Source organism: Protopterus annectens, chromosome 9.part0 (assembly GCF_019279795.1).
Source record: "Protopterus annectens isolate FY-2018-M chromosome 9.part0, PAN1.0, whole genome shotgun sequence".
Lineage (NCBI taxonomy): Eukaryota > Metazoa > Chordata > Ceratodontiformes > Protopteridae > Protopterus > Protopterus annectens.
Window position 1 is genome coordinate 897,364,742 of NC_056743.1, and position 21,143 is coordinate 897,385,884.

The 21,143-nt window shown below is 43.4% G+C and overlaps 1 protein-coding gene across 1 annotated transcript in view; it reads right to left on the reverse strand.

The window, feature by feature from the left end:
* The window catches only part of LRP1 (LDL receptor related protein 1), a 2,772,300-nt gene that overhangs the window by 263,031 nt on the left and 2,488,126 nt on the right, over positions 1-21,143 (reverse strand). Inside the window, exon 77 of the mRNA XM_044083629.1 lies at positions 11,077-11,255. Coding sequence (XP_043939564.1) covers positions 11,077-11,255 — 179 coding nt within the window. The remainder of the gene's footprint in view (positions 1-11,076; positions 11,256-21,143) is intronic.

Sequence of the window (21,143 nt, forward strand, 5' to 3'; positions counted from 1 at the left end):
TATTGAAGAATATGCGGTAAGCTGGGCACAGTTGTGCCCACCCCCTGAGTCTGGCTCCAGGAACAGTATCTTTTCCACTTTTCAGCATAGGATTTTCTAGCACTTGGCTTCCTTGCCTCCAGAATGACATCTAGCACCTGCTTACTGAGGGATGCTATTGGAGAGCTCAGGGAATTAGCCAGGCTGCAAGGTTCAGGGTTTGAAGCTGGGGGTGCAGAATCTGGCCCTCCTGCTGGGACAGCAGGGAAGGGATCTGAGGCAGGTGCCATGGTTCCAGCAGTGACATACTGCACAAAAGGGGGTACCAGTGCTGGCATGGCCAGTCTGGTGCAATCAGTATTGTCCTTGGTTTGTCCTGTTTGATCTTTAGCAGGACTTTCGAAAGGACAGGCAGAGGGGGAAGGCATAAACTGAGAGGCTTTCCCAGGTGAAGGACAGGGCATCCACTTTCCAAGCTTGACTGTGGAGAGTCCTTGTGCAAAATTTGTCCAATTGGTAGTTCTGAGAGGAGGCAAAGAGGTCTATCTCTGGGTTCCCCCATTTGTTTCTCAAAATGGTGAATATCTTTGTTTCCAGTTTCCACTCGTGTGGGTCCATGAGATTTCTGCTTAGGTCATCTGCCAGTGAATTTACCTTGCCTGGCAGGAACTGTGCTTGTAGGTGCACTTGGTAGCTCAGGGCTTTGTTCCACAGAGCCATGGCTTGTCTGCAGAGAGGATACGAGTGGGTTCCCCCCTGCTTGTTTATGTACCACATAACTGTGATGCTGTCTTTCTTTACCAATAATTGTCCTGGAAGAATGTGGTCCTTGAAGGCTGCCAGGGAATTCTGTACAACTAACATTTCTTTTAGATTGATATGCAGGTGCATTTGACTTGGATTCCATTTGCCCTGAATGCACTGCCCTGCCAAGTGAGCCCCCCATGCATAGTCTGATGTGTCTGTTGTTAGGGTTTGGGCAGCAGGGGGTAGAGTGAATGGCAGTCCCTTGTGGTAGCAGGCCTCTGCCCACCAAAGGAACTCTGTCTTTATACAAGGAATGATAGGAATCATTGATTCCAGGCCCTGAGAATGTTGACACCATAGGCTTTTTAGACACCATTGTAGTTTCCTCACATTCAGTCTTGCATATGGAATTAGTAGAATACAAGAGGCCATGAACTCCAGGGCTTGCAGGATTTTCCTTGCAGATAGCTGGGTCTTTGTGGCCAGTAGTTTGAAGTAGGCTGTCAAATAAACTTGTTTCTCTGGCCTGAGGTAAAGCCATCTGGGAAGTTGTGTTCAAGCTTGCTCCCAGGAGTACAATTTGTTGGCAGAATTCTAGATGAGATTTATTTTCATTTATGGTATACCCCAGTGAGGTTAGCAGTTTCTTTACAAATGCCAGATGATTTAGTAGCATGTCCTGGCTTTCTGTCTGAATTACACAATAGTCCAGGTATGGGTATATTTGAATATTTCTTTGCCTGCAAAATGCAATGACTGGAGCTAGGCACTTTGTGAATACCCTGGGCGCAGTAGATGAGCCAAAGGGAAGTGCAGAGAACTGACAGTGCATGTAGCCTGCTCTGAAGCATTGGGATTTCCTGCAAGATTCCCTTACTGGAATATGCAGGTAAGCTTCAAGTCTAAGGTTGCCAACCAGGCATCTTTGCCTAGCATAGCAGCTGATGAAGTGTTAGCATTCTGAATTTTGGGATTACCAAAAAGGTGTTTAGAATAGAAAGGTCCAGGATAGGACACCAGAAACTGTCTTTTCTGGGTACTAGGAAAAGTCTTGAGTAAAAACCTTGTCCCCTTTCTTCTGCTGGGACAGGTTGAATAGCCCTGATACTTAGAAGAGAGAGAACCTGCTGTTGAGCCTCTGCCCACTGATTTGGGGGTAGGTCTAGCCAACCGTTTGGGGTTAGTAAGGTGTGGAAGTGTAATCTGTATCCTTGGGAAACTATATTAAAAACCCATTAGTCCTGGGTAATGAGCTCCCAGTTTTTTGCATGCAGGGCGATCTTCCCCCTTAAGGGAGCATGCAGTTGAGCAGGTTTAAAGTCAAGTCACTGTGACAGTTTTCCATAAGGGGTGTCTTACTACTTCCAGCTTTGGAAGTGGGAGCCCCCCACTGCTTAGGCCTGCGAGTACCTTGAGACTGTAGCCTAGGTGGTCTGCTGTTCCTGGGTTTGGACTGAGAAGGCCTTTAAGAGAGAGGAAAGGACCAATTCGTAGGAGGCCAATGCCTACTAAATCTGGGAGGCTGTACTTGCAGGAAATCTTTAACAGTTTGCATAGATTTAGCTTTTTCCTCCATCTTTTTGAGGACTACTACTGCTTTGTTGCCAAACAGGTGGTCTTGGTTTAATGAAGCATCCAGTAATTTGGCTTTAACATGATCTGGCAAATTTTGCTCCTTAAGCCAAGCATGCCTTCTAAGAACAGATTCAGTGACAGCAGCCCTGCAAGATGCTTCTAAAGAGTCAAAACCACATTCCAAAGTATGTTTACCAACTTGTTCAGCAGAATGCATTAAATCATGTAATTCTTTATTTTCAGCACAGTCAGAAATCAACATCATTTTCTGTTTAAGTAGTCCCATAATATTTTGATGATACTTTAACATATGAAACTGGCAATTTAAGGTCCTAATGGCCAAAGCAGCAGAAGTGTATACCTTCTTACACCATCTGTCAAAGGCCCTGGAATCTCTATCAGAGGGGGTAGGGTTTTTGACAGAAGTAGCCTTAACACCTTTAGATCCCTGGGAAATGGTCTCTGGGTCAGCATTGGGATTCTTGAAGAGGAACTTGAGAGAGTCAGGTACTCTGTAATACCTGTCAGGTTTCCTGGGAGCCGGAGGTAAAATGTCTGGGGCCAGGCTAGATTCCAAGAAGGCATCATCTACAATGTCCAAGACAGGAGGGATGACTAAAGGCCTGTGATGAGGTAGGAGTAAGAATTCCCTAAGCCTCTTTTTTGTATTCAGAGTAATCCTGGCTTTCCCAGTGGAAATGCTCCCTAACAGTGTGCAAGGTTTCACCAAAAGAATAATCTTCTGGAGGGGAAGCAGAGGGAATGGAGTCCTCTGCATCAGAATCCTCATAGGTAGATAACAGCAAATCCTGGTAATCAGAAGAAACAGAAATTTCAGAATCCTGATCAGAAGAATCAGAAGGAAAATCAGTTCTAGGTCTCTTAGAGAGAGAAAGCTGGCTTCCCCTAATTAAAGTAATAAGGTCTTCAGCCATTCTTATCATTTGTTTTTTAGGCATATGGGCCTGACCATGCGGTTTGGACGTCGGTTTTCGAGTTTTAGGCCTTGAAGAAGAAGATGGCGTCGGTTTGAAATGCAAGTCAGTAGGCCTGAATACACACTCAGAAGCTGGTGCCTGCACAGCAGCTCCGGACCCATCCAAGGTAGAGACATCTGCAGGTTCCATGGTCGAAGAAGCATCTCGCGGCATAACCAGACTCCGAATGGGTCTCAGTAGAGGCCCGCGAATCTAAAGTAGCGTGCATCAGGGGCTGCGAAAGCGCCTCACTGAGTACCAGAGAACTGGCGACTAGCTTAACGGAAGCATCTTCGGCAGCTTTGGACCTATGCGACCTGTCTCTGTCTTTAGTTTTCTCAGAATGTCGGTAGTCGGATGGCTTACCGAAGCCACTTCTGGCTAATTAAACTGAGTACCAAAACAGTTTGATGTGAAAATGAACCAACAATGAATAGTTCGAGGATTGAATAAGGCACAAAACTGACAGCGAGGGATGTCGTGGTCTGGGCCTAAGCAAGGAATGCAGTACGAATGAAAATCTTTATGAGGTATTTGCTTTCCACAGGTAATACAATTGTTAATTTTTACTGACATCGGTTAAGAGCAAGAAAAAGGATCCCCAATGGGGTACTTAGCTTTTCTGAAGACTTTGGTTATGAAACTCGAAAACGAAAATTTCAGGAGTCTGCCGACCAGCACTTGCGAACTGCTTCTGCTTCGGGCACTGGGCAGCAAGAAAGACTGATGTAATGGCGTCGGCTGCATGTTTTATAACCCTGACGACCTGACATCATGGAAGAAGAGACAGCATCCGACACAGGGATCCAAGACTTTGATATTCAGGCAGGCTGAGGTCTACCTGCAGGCAGGTAACCCAAATGTAATGACTGCAACAGTGAAACAAGAAGAATATCAAGATTTGTGTCAGCAAGCATTTTCTGTTGGAAACGAGATGTAAAACTGGAATGTATGCCATTATTTAGTTACTTCAATCCTGAGTGATTTGCCGGAAAACAAGAAGGCATGTACTCACCATAACATTTGATGTATGTAGTCCATCTCGCCTTACATTCTTACCCCTGGATTCGGAGCCGAACCTCGGCTCTGACTCTGCCATACTCTAGCTCAAAGTCTTCAAATGGCTCATGGCTAAGAGGTATCCCATTTGCAACAGGCCCATTCCCCAGATCTTGTTTTCTGCATGCGCGCACACACACACACTGAGAAGAACAACCCCAACAGAAAGAACTACTGACACCTAGAGACTATACCTCCAGGTCCTCAAGGAGGGGGGTTATTAAGAATGTAAGGCGAGATAGACTACATACATCGAACGTTATGGTGAGTACATAACTTCTTGATGTTATGTAGTCCAATCTCGCCTTCATTCTTACCCCTGGGACAGCGTCCCTAGAACTTTGACCTTGCGTGGCTCAGTGAAAAATACTCTGGAGCTCTGTGGAACCAAAGGAAGATCTGCCACTAGAGATCAGATCTAATTTGTAGTGACTAATAAAAGTATGAGGCGAAGCCCAAGTTGCTGCAGCACGAATATCATCCATAGAAGTCCTAGCCTGAAATGCAGAAGAGGTAGCCACAGATCGTGTAGAATGAGCCTTCACTTTAAAGGGTAATTCTTTGCCATTGGAAATACAAATAAATGAGATGCAATTGGAAATCCAGGGAGACAAAGTTACTTTAGAAACAGGAACCCCAAGTCTAGTGTCTGAAAATGGTTGATCTGATTTCTTGAAAACTTTTGTCCTATGTAAATAGAAACGCAATTGTCTATGAACGTCTAGCTGATGAAACTTAAATTCTGCCTTTTTAGAAAATTCTGGAAAAAACACAGGCAACTTAATGGATTGCTTGATATTGGCAACAGAAGCAACTTTTGAAATAAAGGAAGGACTGGTTCTTAAGGAGACCCTGTCTTTGTGAAACACCAAATAAGGTGGCTTAATCGATAAAGCTTGGAGCTCAGAGACCCGCCTAGCTGAAGTTATGGCTACCAAGAATACTGTCTTCCATGACAAGAATTTAAGGTCACACGTAGCTACAAGCTCAAAGGGAGTCGAGGTGAGATTCTGTAATACAAAATTGAGGTCCCATGTCATTACTGGATCAAAGATTGGCGGTCGGAGTAACATTGTCCCTTTCAGAAAGGCCCTACAAAGCCTATGAGCCATAAGGTTGGGATCATTAGCAACATGAAAGGTAGAAATTGCTACCAGTTGCTGCAGCTGACCCCTGACTGAACAGTTGAGAAAGAAATTCTAATATTGCCAAAATAGGCACTGTATAAGGATCAGTATGTCTTTCACGGGCCCAAATAGAGAATCTCTTCCACTTACTGGCATAAATCTTCCTGGTAGAAGGCGTGTGGGAGGAAGACAGAATGTGGACCACTTTCGGGGAAAAATCATGAAGCCTGACTAGGGACGGAACTGGAGCAGCCAAGCTGTCAACTTGAGGGTCTGGATGGAGGGATGGCACTGTCCTGACATATGAGTCAGTAGATCTGGATCTGGGTCCAGAATCCAGGGATCGTCCATTAGATGTGGTTGAAGGAAGGGAAACCAAATCTGACGAGGCCAGTGTGGGGCAATCAGGATCTTGCTTCCCAAAGACTGTGTTGTCTGAATTACCTTTGATACGAGAGGAAATGGTGGAAAGGCATAGAGAAGACCGGAGGGCCAATTGTGAACCAGAGCGTCCCTGGGTGTCTCCCCCTCCGGGGGGATAAGGGTGAAGTAGCTGCTGCATTTGGCACTGAGGGGGCTGGCAAATAGATCACAGCAAGGCTGACCCAATCTGTGGAATACCTTCTCTGCAACATATTTGTTCAGGGACCACTCGTGAGGTATTAGGATAGCTCTGCTCAGCTTGTCAGCAATCATGTTGGACTTCCCCAGTATATGCGTTGCAACTAGAAAGTGTTAGGAAGACACCGCCCACTGCCAAACTCGAAGTGCCTCTCTGCAAAGGGGGTATGATTTGGTTCCTCCCTGCTTGTTCAGATACCATAGCAATGACATATTGTCTGAGTGGACTGTACTTGTTCCCAGAGGGAGAAAGCTCTGAAGTGCTTGCAATGCTAATAGCACTGCTCTCATCTCCAAGACAGTGACACGCAAATGGATCTCGTGATCCTGCCACATGCCTTGGACTGTCCTGCCGAAATAATGCCCCCCCCCCCCAATCTGGGAGGCATCTGTGGTCACCGTGGCAACTGGAGAAGATGGGACAAAAGGCTTGCCCACGTTGAGATTGCTAGCCTGAAGCCACCAGCATAGATCCTGCTTGCATGTGTCAGTAATCAGAAAAGAGTGGAAGATGCTGTAGTGACCATTGGGCGAAAAGCAGCCACTGAAGAACCCTCATGTGTAGTCTGGCAAGGGGAACTAGCATGATCATGGCAGTCATGGTCCCTAATAATTTGAGGACCACTTTTGTCTTGACCTTCCTCAATGGTAGTAATGCATAAACCTGCTGTTGTAGAGCCTGAATTCTCTGTTCTGGTAAGAAGGCCCTCATGAGCACCATATCTAGTTTGGTGCCGATAAAAGTGACACGCTGCAAGGGCAACAAGACAGATTTTTCCCAATTTAGAGTAATTACTAACCTTTGGCACAGTGTAATGGTGGCGTCCCTGGAGATGAGGTCCGAAGCAGATGTCGGGTTCAAGCTCACCCGAGCTGAAGGACCAAGAGGACGGCTCAGAACCGAGATCGATCCGAGCCCTCCCCCTCGTGTGCGACTGGGGAACTGTGAACCCTCAACTCTGTGGATGGAACCGACAAGGTTGGAGCGGAAATCGAAACAGAGAGACCAGGCAAAGCTACTGGAGCCCACCTAATGGCACCCGACGAAATAGACAACTCTGGCTCTGCGGCCCGAGAAAGGCTCGGAGGAGGAACAACAAACAATGAAGGGGCCATGGTCTCCGCAGCTGACTGGGTCGGAGCAGAAATCAATTTGGCCAGCACCGATGACTGAAGCAGTTTCTTCACCACTCTATCAACGTCCTTATCGAAAAGGGACCTCGAGGACCTGGAGGATATAGTTGGAGATCTGGAGTTACAGAGGGAGACTGATGTGAAGGAGAACCTGGTCGAACTGGAGACCGGCTCCAAAAGGCTGGGAGCCAATACAGACTTAGTCAATACACTACCTTCTGTCGGCACCGAAGCCAATGGAGCCGAAGAAGAAGCTGTTCTAGCAACTTTCTCTGGTGGCTCAGAAGAAACAGACGGAGATGGAGAGCACTTCTTAGCAGTCTTTTTGTCCTTTTTCGCTGGAGAGAATATGGCACTGTAAGACTTAGCCAAGTCTTAATCGGAGTGTTTAAGCAGTCCTTTCAGAATGAGCTTCTTCTTCCTCTCCCATAGCATGCCGGGACTGAAGGAATGACAAAACAAGCAGGACTCTTGGAGGTGAATAGCCCCCAAGCAGTACACGCACACGGAGTGCCCATCAGTCAAAGACATTTTATTGTTGCATTCAACACACTTTTTAAAGTCCGAAGGCCTGTGTTCCTTAGAATCCTTAGACATGCTGTATAAAGGAGTACGCACACAGGGACAAACTGCAAAACCACACGTACACACAAAAGACCTAATTAAAAAACCCCGCACGGGAAACTACAGCCTCTAACTAGAAACGTCCTAGTAACTGACAGGAACAAAAACTACAGGGAGGACTACGTCCTCTAATTTAAACAGGCCTAGCCCGGGGGAAACAAAGGCAGGATAACACCACTTCCAGACAACAAAACACTAAATAAACTAACAAGTAACAGGAAGCACAAAACAAAAAAAACCACACGGAAACAATGGGGAGGACTAGGTCCTCGAACTGAAATGGGCCTAGCTCGTGGGAAGAAAGGGAGTGAATGGGATACCAAAAATGGCCAACGAATAGGCCACACAACCAACAAGAGAGACGCACACAGTAGCTATGAAAATAGCTTTTTATGATCAACAATTAGCCAAAAATTTTGAAAAAAAGCATACTTAGCCATGGCCAAAAGCCAGACCAAGTCTGAGCGTAACGAGCGGCAAACGAGATCTGGGGAATGGGCCTGTTGCATGATGGGATACCTCTTTGCCACGAGCCAATTGAAGACTTTGAGCTAGAGTATGGCAGAGTCAGAGCCGAGGTTCGGCTCCGAACCCAGGGGTAAGAATGAAGGCGAGACTGGACTACATAACATCCATAAATTTTATGAGGAACAGACCAAAAACAGGAGTCAAAAATCCAGACAATTGAGAGTTAAGTATTATTAGCAAAAGCAGGTGTATTGAAGAAGGCTGACTTGCTATCATGGCAATGCTCATTTTAAGAGCTGTACATTTTATAGCAAGCATGGAAAAGGAGTCAGTATCTGCTTTAAAATTTAAGTTACCTAGTGTTACTGTAACTCTGTCTCTGTGCCATGCATGCCTGTAACTCAAATTGCTTACTGGTATAACTGAATTGCTTCCAGTGCATACATCTCACAAGGCTAAATAATGTAATACGTGTGGTTCACAGCTAAGCTAAAGGGAATGCAAAGAAATGTTGTCTACATTTAGCAATTATTAGATGTGTTATACTGCCCAAATAAATGTGTGATGCAGCTGCTGACTAAACACCTACGTTATATTACAACTAATCAAGGAGGTAACCAGTCACTGGGACCCAGTGAAGCTGAAGAATATGTTTAGCAAGACACACCTCTGTAAGAATCTGTCTTTTTAAAGGAAGGACCCAGAATAGACTCTACCTCACTTATTCAAATTTTATGTTTTGCCGCTAGTTACCCTAATGGTTCCTCTTGGGTGCACCATTTCAACATCCCTCTATCTTCAGTTACCAACAGATGTAAAAAGTACAGTAAAAGTAGGTATAACAATTATTCAAACTCTCAAATAACCAAAATCGGAGAATTCCCCAAATCACAGGGAAAAATATTCTCCTTTTGCACTTCCACTACCACAGACATATAAGCTTGCTAAGTGCCATGCAAGATATTTAGTATGTTTTTTTTTAAAAAGTACATACTGCATCAGGATCTAATCTAATTGCACCTCTAACTTACTAATCTTAAAAATGTATCTGTACCACATCACTTACATGTTGCTCTCTTGGTCAGCCTACTGGGATAAAAAAAAACCCTTCAGGATAATCCCAAAGATGACCCACATACCAGAGGTGTACCAGGTGTGTGTCACCTTTCTTAAGGGTGTCATTCAGCTCTAGCACCAAGTAGTACACTGTATTGTTAGGAACAGCTTTGGGGTCCACCAAGTATTTGGGATTTCAGGGGCTTCTGCATGTGCGTAACTCAGTGCTTCTAAATTCCATGTACTGTAGTTGGGTTTGGCACTGTGCAAGATAATAAGGTCGGTCTCCTGTAGGCATACAAAAGTAATGTTGATCTGACCAGACGAGTTGCAACATTCATCCACCTTGAGTGACTCCAACATGGGCCACAACTCCAGCTGGTAATTCAAGGTCCACAGACTGCCCGGAAGCCGGGGGGGGGGGGCCCTCCCAGTACGCCTGCACTTTTAGCTGGGCTCTCTGCTTTCATTGCAGCTGTGCAACAGCTCTGCTGTCCTGATCCCAGATGGGTTATAAGTTAAAAGTTTAATGGATCTAAATTACAACGTTATTCCTCCAGTAATGTACCCTTAAAGTGTGTGTGTGTGTGTGTGTGTGTGTGTGTGTGTGTGTGTGTGGTTTCCATGGAAGTTGAGTTCTTTATTTAAGAAAATGATTTTTGGTTTACACACACAAAATGAATCGGTGGAATGAACAGTGTTCCAACTTGTGAGTGGAAAAAAAAACTGACTGGTGTGAGATGTTTCAAGTTTAAAGGAGCTCATATACATCAAATCAAATCCCATGTAGTGATGCTCTCCAGAACTTGGGAAAAGTCCAAATACCATGAGCATGAGTCCCAGAAAACATAAGTTAAAAGAAGGCAGATTGCACACACAGTCAGACACACAAACAGCAGGGCTGCACATCAGCACGCGTGTACTCTGCTACATCCTTAACAATTCAAAGACTGGATACCAGTTCTCTAGTTAGGCAAAAGGAATGCAGGATTTGTTTTTTCTACCAGTGTGGCAATGGGATGTTTTTTTTTTTTTAAATTTCTACAGTTTAACAAATTACAACTGAACATTTTCAGAGATTAGTACAAAATGCAACACCGTTCTCCTGGTCCTGCCCTCACAAACAGCAAGAACAAGCTGTAAGAAGTGCCTGGCAGAGTTACGCATTCACCCCAACTCTGTGGACCCTAATGAACCATCCAGATTACTACCATATTAAAAAATTTTAACTCTGCATGCACCCATTCCTAAAGTTTGACTGGAGCTGCAAAGCTGATGTCATCACACATGCCCTCGAGTGATGACATCAGCGTTGGTAAATAAAAATTCTACAAAAATCTGGAACTGAGGGGGCCACTTGGAAATTTGTGGCACCCTATTAGTTTGCCCTCAAAATTGGTGCAGTTGAGAGGAATGCAAACAATGCAGGCCCATTCCCATTACTTCAGCAGATACCCATGGGGGGGTTGGTGAGAAAAAAAAAAAAAAAAAAGCTTTGGACTGCCCCAAACATCTGCCTTAATGAAAACACTTCTTGGAAATGATAAAGGGAATGAATGGGCTGAAGACCGACAGAAGGTCTAATTGTCAGCAGGCAGCTGGGAAAAAACTGCAAAGATCAAAAAAACAACAGCAATAGGAATTTCAACAAATGCTTTTCACATCTTGCTTTACACGTTTTACTAGTAGGCACACCCAGGAAATCTTACCCTCTTAGTGGGTCAACCACTATTGCATGAGGTTCGTCTATCATGCCATATATGAGAGTCTTGCGATTTTCTCCATTTGCATTTGCCACCTCAATTACATCACGACCAGAATCAGTCCAGTAGATGTTGCCTGCTACCCAATCAACTGCAATTCCACGAGGCATCTTCAGGCCTGGAATCTGTGTGAAGCCAAAAACTGAAGTTATATATCATTCTAACCTCTCCTACAACCAATACCACATTATCAATGTGGATACCTAAAAAATTGTTTCATTGTTCAAATAAAAAATCTTTTACCAGCAGGTTTACTTGTTTTAAACCTATTCTACTTGTTTACTGATCTCATAGCCACTGTCCCACCTACTGCCCTTTTTTATTGCCCTACTAATTTCTCAAATTTAGAAAGACAATCAAAAGGCAATTTCCCTTTAATTCTACTAATAGATAATACTGTAACAGACTGAAGCCCTAGACATAAAAACAAATTTACTGCTCAATTCCCCCTGGCCAGATATTCATACCAAGTTGTTGATAATGGTTTTCTTTACTTATCCTTTTTAACTGGGTTAGTCTCATTATGCTAGCAGCCTTTTTTCAAGGGGGACCTGAGATTATACTTGTACTAGTAAATGAAATTTGACCAGGGCACCAGGGGATCTTCCCCTACTCTCATCTTGCTGCTTTGCTTCATGGTCACTAGGTGGCAACGGAAGGCTGTTCTGAAGCAACTGCGAAAAATCCAAAATGGAAGATGACAAGAAAGAAGGAGCTGTGTGTTTTTTGGAAAGTAAAGACTAGGGTTGCCACCCCTCCATTTTTTTTCTGAACTATCCGGAAATCAAACTGATTCTCCGGTAGTCCGGAAAACACTGTACAAACTCCAGTATTCTGTTTCAAAAAAGGAAACAGACTATCGGAGTTTGTAAATCGGCTGATTTACTCTGCTTTTTTACAGAAAAGCATAGTAAATCAGCTGAAAACAGGCAGCAGAGATGGAAAAAGAGGGCGTTCCCTGCAAAGTGATGTAATCGTGACATCACAAAATAGGCGGAATGTGGGCTGCAGGTGTGTGGTGGGTGGGGTTACTGGTGATGTGAGGGGTGTGGCTTTACTCTGGTTTTAGCCACAACGAAAGATGGCAACCCTAGTAAAGACAGAGTTTGCTGAAATTCCTGGAAATGAGGAAAGGATAGAGATGGAGTTGGAAGAAGGTGGACTGCCAACACACAGGATTTACTGAAGTTGATGAATGAAGCATAAAACAGACAAAAGAGCACATTTTTTTTATGCAAGCTGGAGTAGGATTGCCACCTTTAGTTGTAGCTAAAACTGGACCAAGACCACACCCCTCACACTTCCCATAACCCTGCCCATCTCCTCTCCCTGCCCACTTACCACCCATTCTGTGACATCACTGATACATCAGATGAGGGAAAACACCCTCTTTTTTACTTTTTTATGGTGTTTTTTTCTGCTGATTTACTGTGCTTTTCACTGATTTAACAAACACAGACAGTGTGTGTCTTTCTTTTTTTTTTAAACAGAATACTGGAGTTTGTACAGTGATTTCTGGACTACTGGACAATCGGTTTGATTTCCGGATAGTCTAGAGAAAAAAAGATAAATGGCAACGCTAAGGTGGACTGAGCTAACTGACTGAGTTAAGGATGTGGAAGAAGGATAAAAGACAATTTCTAAGAGCAAAGAAGTGCTTTTGGTGAAAAAGCAACAGAAAACAATGGTGTGTGTTCAAACAGAGGAGTAACTATTTTTAAGGGCACACACTGGCAACAAGGTATAAAAAATCTTGTGTGTATGCTGTAGCAATCCAAGACAAAAATGTGACAGCAGATGCCAGAATACAGCAACAAAGAGTGAGTAATCAATTGAGAACTAAAAACCCTGTGGTAAGAATTAAAACAAAATGTAGCATTCATTTAAACAGCACAGTGTTATGGACAATATTATTTTACTTTAAAGTTTTAGTGTAAAGGATATATCAGAGAATTAATACATCTGGGGACTGAAAACTTCTGTGAAATGACTTTTGAAACATTTGTTAGGAAAAAATGAGGTAAGGCTGCTTGTTAGAAAAGTAAATGTCTGACGTGGGGAAAAAAAAAAGAGAAATTACCATGGGAGGATTATATATTTTTTTAAATTTCAGACTGCAACCTATAACAAAAATGCATGTGCAGCTCAGAACTGTTGATATTATATTGATGAAATTAAGTCTTTTTCCTGTTTGTAAATAAGTGTGTAATAAGAAAAAGTTCTTGATGAAAGAAATGTTTGGAATGGGGGAGGGAAGTGTTGATGATATTAAATGTTACAGATGGAAGGATGATACATCATGTTCAGAATTTTTTTAAACAAATTTGCATATATTCTTTTTACTGGCATTATTGCTTTAAATGTTTTTTTTTCTTACACTACTGCTCTTAACCAACATTCACTTGTGCATGTTACTTTTATTAGAGGTTGGTCTATTACACTTTGATTGATTCATCATTGGGGGTGGGGTTCATTTACTTGAAAAGTATTTAAACTAGTTTTTACTTTGTTTTGTGGTTCTGAAGATGTCAATGTACTGACGAAAGCGCTAAACCATGTTTATTTGTCCTATATTAAAAGTGTTTTGGAGGTTTTTTTAAGTTTATTTTTTTCTTTTGCCTGCTACTGGATTGCCAAGTCCCAGAGTGTTTGCGCTGTTTATTTTACTGACTTCTACACTCTCCGCTGATTTTCCTTTTTTAGTATTTTAATTCTTAATGTATAGAGTATTAGAAATAAGCTCAGTGGACTAATGGAAATTAGATTCTCTAAGAAGGTGAAGGGAGAAATTTATTAGATGGATTAAGTTATGAATTTTATAAGTAAATGGAGATGAAAGGAGAAAATATTTTTATAAATTGTTAAATGAAAGGAATAGTCCAAGTAGTAGCATGTATTTCAGTGATAAGTTTTACAATGAAAAAAATGAAAGGAAGGATATAAGAAATTGGACACCTGTAACTTTAGGGAATATGATAAAATATTTATAAAAATAATTTAAAAAATAGTGCAATAAGTTACTAAACAGGCTAATGGGGTGTTTGATGTTGAAGAAAGAGAAGTAAGAGAACTAATAAAAACAGCACAATAAATATGATTGTGTAAGGAAAAATGAGGTAAGACTGTTTAGATGTGATGCGGAGGAAGTGTTTGATAGAATAAGTCATGAAGCTATGTTGGAAATTTTGGAAGCGTGTGGAATAAGTAAAACCATAAATATATATCCTAAAAAGTAATGGAGGAAAGGAATGGTGAATGGATGTATGGGGAAAAATCAAGTGTGAGAAGGGGAGTTAGGCAGGAATGTCCTTTAAATTTGTGTATTTTTGTTTTAGTAATGACCAAAACTGTTCAAATGTTTATGTCAGATATCAATGAAGAATGCTGGAAGACAGTGAAAGAAACTGAGATACCAATATGTTTATTCTAAGCAGATGATTTGGTTACTGTAGCAAATATAAGATGGATGAATGAAAGTGGGATAAAAACTGAAAAGTTATTAAAAGGGAGGCTTGGCAATAAATATACAAAAAGTATGAGGTTTGGTGAAATAAAGATGATGAATGGCATTTATTATAATAAAAAGAAGAGAGGTATAGCAGGGGTTAAGTTTGGAGATCCTGAAATACAATGACTCAGTGGAACATGAAAGTGGAGGAAATTAAGTTAATAGCATGTTGGAAAGATTTAATTTATCCCATAACAAAAATGTTTGCATACTAAATGCATAAATTCTGGGAAAAATAACTTATTTGGGGGGATTTTGTGATTGGCATACAAGGCACTCTCCCACCCAATCAATACTAATGGACTTGCTGCACACCAGCAACTCAAATGGAATCAGAAACATTCAGTCTAGGGACCTAAACCTCTTCTACAGCATCAACAGAAGGGCTCAGAAGGTATGGAGGGAAAAGTATATGGATGTCGCTGCTCGGAACAGGCTCCCCATTCACAGATAACAAAGGTCATCCAAGTCCATATTCAAGAGCAACTTGGATCTATGGATGGGAAACAGAATATTTTTACCCCAGAACTGCCCTCTGTACTACTAGTGGACAGAGGTAGCTCCTGAATGCTTTATCTAATGCACAAGTCCAGTGAAATTATCTATGGTAAGATTCTCACTATTCTCATTAGGGATACTATAAGATCCTCGCTATTCTCATTAGGGATACTATAAGATCCTCGCTATTCTCATTAGGGATACTATAAGATCCTCGCTATTCTCATTAGGGATACTATAAGATCCTCGCTATTCTCATTAGGGATACTATAAGATCCTCGCTATTCTCATTAGGGATACTATAAGATCCTCGCTATTCTAATTTGGGATACTATAAGATCCTCGCTATTCTCATTAGGGATACTATAAGATCCTCGCTATTCTCATTTGGGATACTATAAGATCCTCGCTATTCTCATTAGGGATACTATAAGATCCTCACTATTCTCATTTGGGATACTATATAATTATCAAGCATGGCTTGGGTAAGTCCAGTCTCTAAACAAATGGGATACGTTAATTTGAGCATCAGAAGGGAAACTGGTTGCTCATAAAATGGCTCACAATGGCAGCTAGCCTAGTAGCTACATATAAACCTATGAAAGGAAGGAATATGTAAGGATAATTTCATGAAAATTAAAAAAAATGCTGAATTTAGTGAGAAAAGGAATGACTGGTACAGAAAAAAAATATCAAAGATTTTTTTTTTCTGGTATATCCATGGAGTGATCTATCAGATGTTATAAGAAATGCTATTAAGCAAAGAAAAAGGTTTGATACCTTTTATGAAGCTAGGGATTTTATTATTGGGAATCTTGTTAAAAACAAGTTGCATGTTAAAAGTTACTATGAAATACAGTAACAGTTAATGAGGAATATAAAGCAATAGCAGTAAGAATGTGTTATATGATTTTAAGATAGAAGAAAAGATTAGTTGTGTAAAATCGTATTACAACCATATATTGTCCTTCTCTTCCATGTTGCAGTATTCTTACTTGTGGGATCCTCCACCTCAGGTGACCCGAACTTCCGTCTCCTAGGCAAAAGCTTAAGCCCGGTTGCTGTCAGGTGCGTAGGACATCACACACAGGGCCATAAATGTGATGTCTGCATGCACAGACCTCAGAACTGACTGCCCAGTTGGACAATAGTTTAAGGAGAACAGGAATGATGCCACCCAGAGAAGGAAAATGTCATGAAGGGGGACAAGAGGGAGAGCAGGAACACTGCGACATGGTACAGAAGGACATCTATGGTTATGGTAAGATTTTGCACAACTAATCTATGTCCTTCTATTCGCATGTTGCAGTATTCTCACTTGTGGGAGAGTACCACAGCTCAAGCAGAAGAAAGGGTGGAGGAAGAGGTAGCAGTCTCCAAGAAACCGTGGAAGATGGCTCTTGCAAAACCTGCTCTGGCTCTGGAGATGCTGTCCAACTTGTAATGCTTGGTGAAGTTATGTACAGAGGACCATGTGGCTGCCTCTAGAATGGCAGCTGTATCCAAGCCCTTGAGGAAATCCCCAGAATGCACTTTTACAAAGCGGGGTAAGTCTTTACCATGGAAAGAGTAACACAACGTAATAGTCTTGCGTATCCAGGAGGATACAGTCTGTTTGGATACAGCTTTCCCCAGGACCCTTGGGTAGAAAGATACAAAGAGCTGATTGGACTTTCTAATGTTTTTAGTCTTGTCCAGACAAAATCTTAGTTGCCTGTGGGCATCAAGGGAGTGAAGCACTCTCTCACTGTCATTTTGTGGAGGAGGGAAAAAGGTGAGTATTCAACAGACTGGTTGAGGGAGAGTTCATTGACCACTTGGGCATGAAGGAGGGGTTGGTATGAAGAGTTACCCTGTCTTTGTGGTGAGGCCATGAGTGCTTGCAATTCAGAGACTCTCCTAGCTGAAGTAAGGGCTACTAACAAGACAGTCTTCCAGGTACACATCTATAAAGAACCAGAGGCTGCAGTTTCAAAGAGGCAAGTGGTAAGTTTTTCCAGAACACAGTTCAAGTCCCAAAGAGGGGGGACTGGTTTTCTAGGTGGTCTGATATGGAGGACCCCCTTCAAGAAAAGTTTGACTTCCAACCTGGAAAGTAGTGGTGGATCCTTAGGTAAGCAGGCTGCAATGGCAGACAAGTGTACATTGACTGAAGAGTATACAAGTTCTGATTTAAGAAGCTCTCACACACAGGCTAGGACTACAGGGACATCTGCTTTGAGGGGAATCTAGTTGCCTTTGAAGACACCAACTGGAAAACCTTTTCCATTTTGAAACATGGGATCTCCTGGTAGTGGATTTCCTGGCCTCCTTCAGGATAGAAAGCACATCCTCCGAATAAAGGTGTCTGAAAAGGGATCAGGAGTTTAATCACCCGCATGGTTAGGCTGAGGGTTTTTAGGTATGGGTGAATGAGGGATCCACTGTGTTGTGTGAGTAGGTTCACCTTGTGAGGCAACTTGTGGTGACTGCCCTTGAAAAGAGGTAGAAGAAGGGGGAACCAATGCTGCCTTGGCCAATAGGAGGTCACCAGCAAGATTTCTGGTATGTCCTTCTGGATTTTTAGCAGGACCTTCTGAATGAGGGGGAAGCCATAAAGGAACATCCCCTTCCAAGAAATCAAAAAGGCATCCACTCTCCAAGCTAGTGGGGAGGGGATTCTGGAGCAGAAAAGCTGAAGTTGTCTGTTCTGGGGGGAGGCAAACAGATCTACCTGTGGGGCGCCCCATCAGTGGACAATATCCAACAACACATCTCTGTGTAACATCCACTTGTTGAGAGAAAGATCTGCTGAGAGTATCTGCCTGATGGTTGTCTTGAGATGGAATGCAGACCGCCTGCAGAGTGACACTGTACTGGGTGGCCAGCTCCCATGCCTGTGTTGCAAGCCTGCAGAGTAAGTAGGATCTGCCCCACCCCGCTTGTTGATGTACCACATCACAGTTGTGTTGTTTGTGAAGATTTGGAGGGGACCTGCCTATATCAGTGAATGGAAGGTCTTTAGGGCTAGAAAGAGAGCAGTCATTTCCCTCACACTGATATGCTTTTTTCTGGAGGAAGGGCTCCCACTGAGCCTGAACCATGAGACAGGTCATAGTGGCCTCCCATCCTAGAACTGGGGCATCTGTGTGCATGATTTGCACTGGTTTGGTAAGTTGGAGAGGGAGGCCAGGATTCTGGTTTACTGATTGATCCACCACCTCAACCCAGTCTTTAGGCAGGGTAGGAAGGACACCTGGAATTCCAAGGGGTGATTGTGTTGGGACCAGACATTTTTCAAGTACCACTGAAATTTCTTCTGGTGTAGCCTGGCAAGGGGCAACATAGGAAGAGCAGCTGCCATTAGGCCTACAAGCCAGAGGAATTGCTTGGCCAAGATGTGTTTGACAAGAAGTAACTCCTGGAATAAACTTCTGAGGGAGGAGACTTTATCTTGAGGAAGGAATGGCTTCATCAGGTCTGTCCATATTATGCAACCCAAAAAGGTTTGGTCTTGGACTGGAGTGAGAGAGGATTTTGACAGATTGAAAGTAAACCCCAGACTCTGGTGAAGGGACACAGTAAATTCCAAGTGAGCCCTGACAGTACTTGCCTCTTCTGCTAGAATGAGGATGTCGTCCAGGTAAGGGTAGATTTGAATGCCTTTTGTTCTGCAGTAGGCTACTGCTGGGGCGAGACACTTTGTGAAGACCCTTGGTGCAGCAGATAAACCAAAGCGCAAGGCAGTAAACTGAAAGTGTGATGACAGCACAGTAAAGCGTAAAAACCTCCTGTAGTGGGGGTAAATGGGGATATGGAGGTATGCCTCCTTCAGGACCAAAGTGGCCATGAACGCACTGGGTGGCAGTAGTGGAAGAAGGGTTTGAAGGGATAGCATGCGGAAGGATGGAACCTGCAGGAAGGGGTTTGACAGGGACAAGTCCAGGATTGGCTTCCAAGGGCTATCCTTTTTGGCTACCAGAAAAAGCCTCGAGTAGAACTCCCATCCTTCTTGGTCTTTGGGAATCCTTTCTATGGTTCCCTGTGAAAGCAGATCTAGGATGATCTGGGGTATTAGGTAGAGCTGTTTTTTGGGAGGAAAGGGTATGCCTTGTGGTAGGGTTTTTTTCCTGCCAAGTCATAAAGCACCCTTTTTCTACTATGGATAAGACCCAGGGGTCTGAACTGATTTCTTGCCAGATGGGTAGACACAGAGAGGTGGGTGGAGAGGGGAAGGTAGCTTAGGCAGTCACACATTGTTGGTCCTATCTGGAAAGGGCTGCATAGGGTTGGGCTGTGCACAGGTAGTCCAGGCGGATGCTGTTTTTCTAGACCCTTTCCTGTGTTTTGAGGAGGAGGAAGAAGGGGCAGGAGCCCTCCAGACAAATGAGGGTTTAGCAGGGTAGTTTCTACAGAACTTTGGAATTGGTGAGACCAATAAATGTTTGAGGTCCTGGCATTCGTTGCTTTTTCCCTGTAGGTTTTTAAATAATTCTGCAGACACTCTGCCGAACAGGAATTTGTTATCTAAGGGTGCATCCAAGATTTTGTTTTTAAAATCATCAGGGAATGGCTGTAATCTGAGCCAGGAATATCTGCGCAGTGCAGAAGCTGATGCAGCAGATCTGGCTGAAGCCTTAACAGCATCACAGCTGCATTTTATAGAATGTCTGGCAACTTGTGCTGCTAAGGAAAGCTTAGATACCACCTGGGAGCTGGAGGCTGTGATTCAGGGGTCTTGGATGCTGAAGCAAATGCATCCAGGAAGACTAGAATTACAGGGGGAATAGCAGAGGGAGTGGTGGACTCCCATCTGTAGGAGTTCAAAACATCTCTTCTACACCTCAGTCATCTGAGTGGCATCCCACTTGAAGTACTCCCTCATTTTGGAGACAGTTTCCCCAAAGGTAATATCTTCAAGTGGGGAGTCTCCTTCCAAGGAGTCCTCAATCTGGGGAACAGTACTCCAGGGAAAAAGCCACTTGGGAGGTGTATGTAAGAGATTCATCATCAGAGGAGGAAGAAGAGGAATCTTCTTCCTGGATGTGAGCAGGTTGAATGGAGGCAAGGCCGGAGCAAGAGAAGCTGTGGGCCGGAGGGTCATAAAGGCCTGAGCCAAGGACTGAGAAAAGTTTTTCCAGTCTGGCTGTTCTTCAGTAGTTGAAGACAGATTTTTTGTTTTGTGTTTCCTTTTTAAAAGAATAGTCTTAACGACTGTTTGTGAAGGAGGAGGTCTAGGATCGGGCGTCAGGCCTGTGGGAACGCAGCCTAGTTGTGTCGCTGTAAGCGGCCATCCACAGAAGCCCAGTTCCCCCTCAACATCAGCCGGAGCTGATGTCACAGTAACCTCCATGGACATGCCTGCTGGAGATTCAAGGGTGGCTTCCATCAAGGTACCTATTAAAGTCGCCAGGTCATCCGGATGTCCCTCAGCACCTAGACCGGTAACTGGCAGGATGTCCGATGGGCAGTAGTAGTAGGCCTTGAAACCCTGGCCTTTTTAGGTGGCTCCACCTCGATGGCCTCTTCGGATTCCATGCCTAGGGCTAAACGCTTGAGTCGTTGGTTTTCCACATAGTTTCAAGGCTGCCAGACGACTGCGTAGGGTTTTTGGGACAAACGACTGACAAATGCTACAAGTCGTTTGGTCGTGGGATTGGCCTAAGCAGAATAAAGTTCATAGGAATCCTTGTGCAGAACCTGGCGGCCACATTTACATTTTCTCTTTCTAGATGACATTGGCTATATAAAGAGCAACAGCAACCCAAGCATAAGTAAAAATAAGAAAATTTCCCAACGGGGTACTTATCTGAAGATGTCTTCTGTAGCATGGAGCGAAACGAGCAAACTGACGTTCAACTGTAGCACAGAAGTTCTGAGGTCTGTGCGTCCAGATGTCACAGTTATGGCCCATGGTTTATGGCCCTGCATGTGACGTCCCACACACCTTACAGCAAGCAGGCTTAAGCTTTTGCACAGGAGACGGATGTTCGGGTCACCTGAGGTGGAGGATCCCACAAGTTAGAAT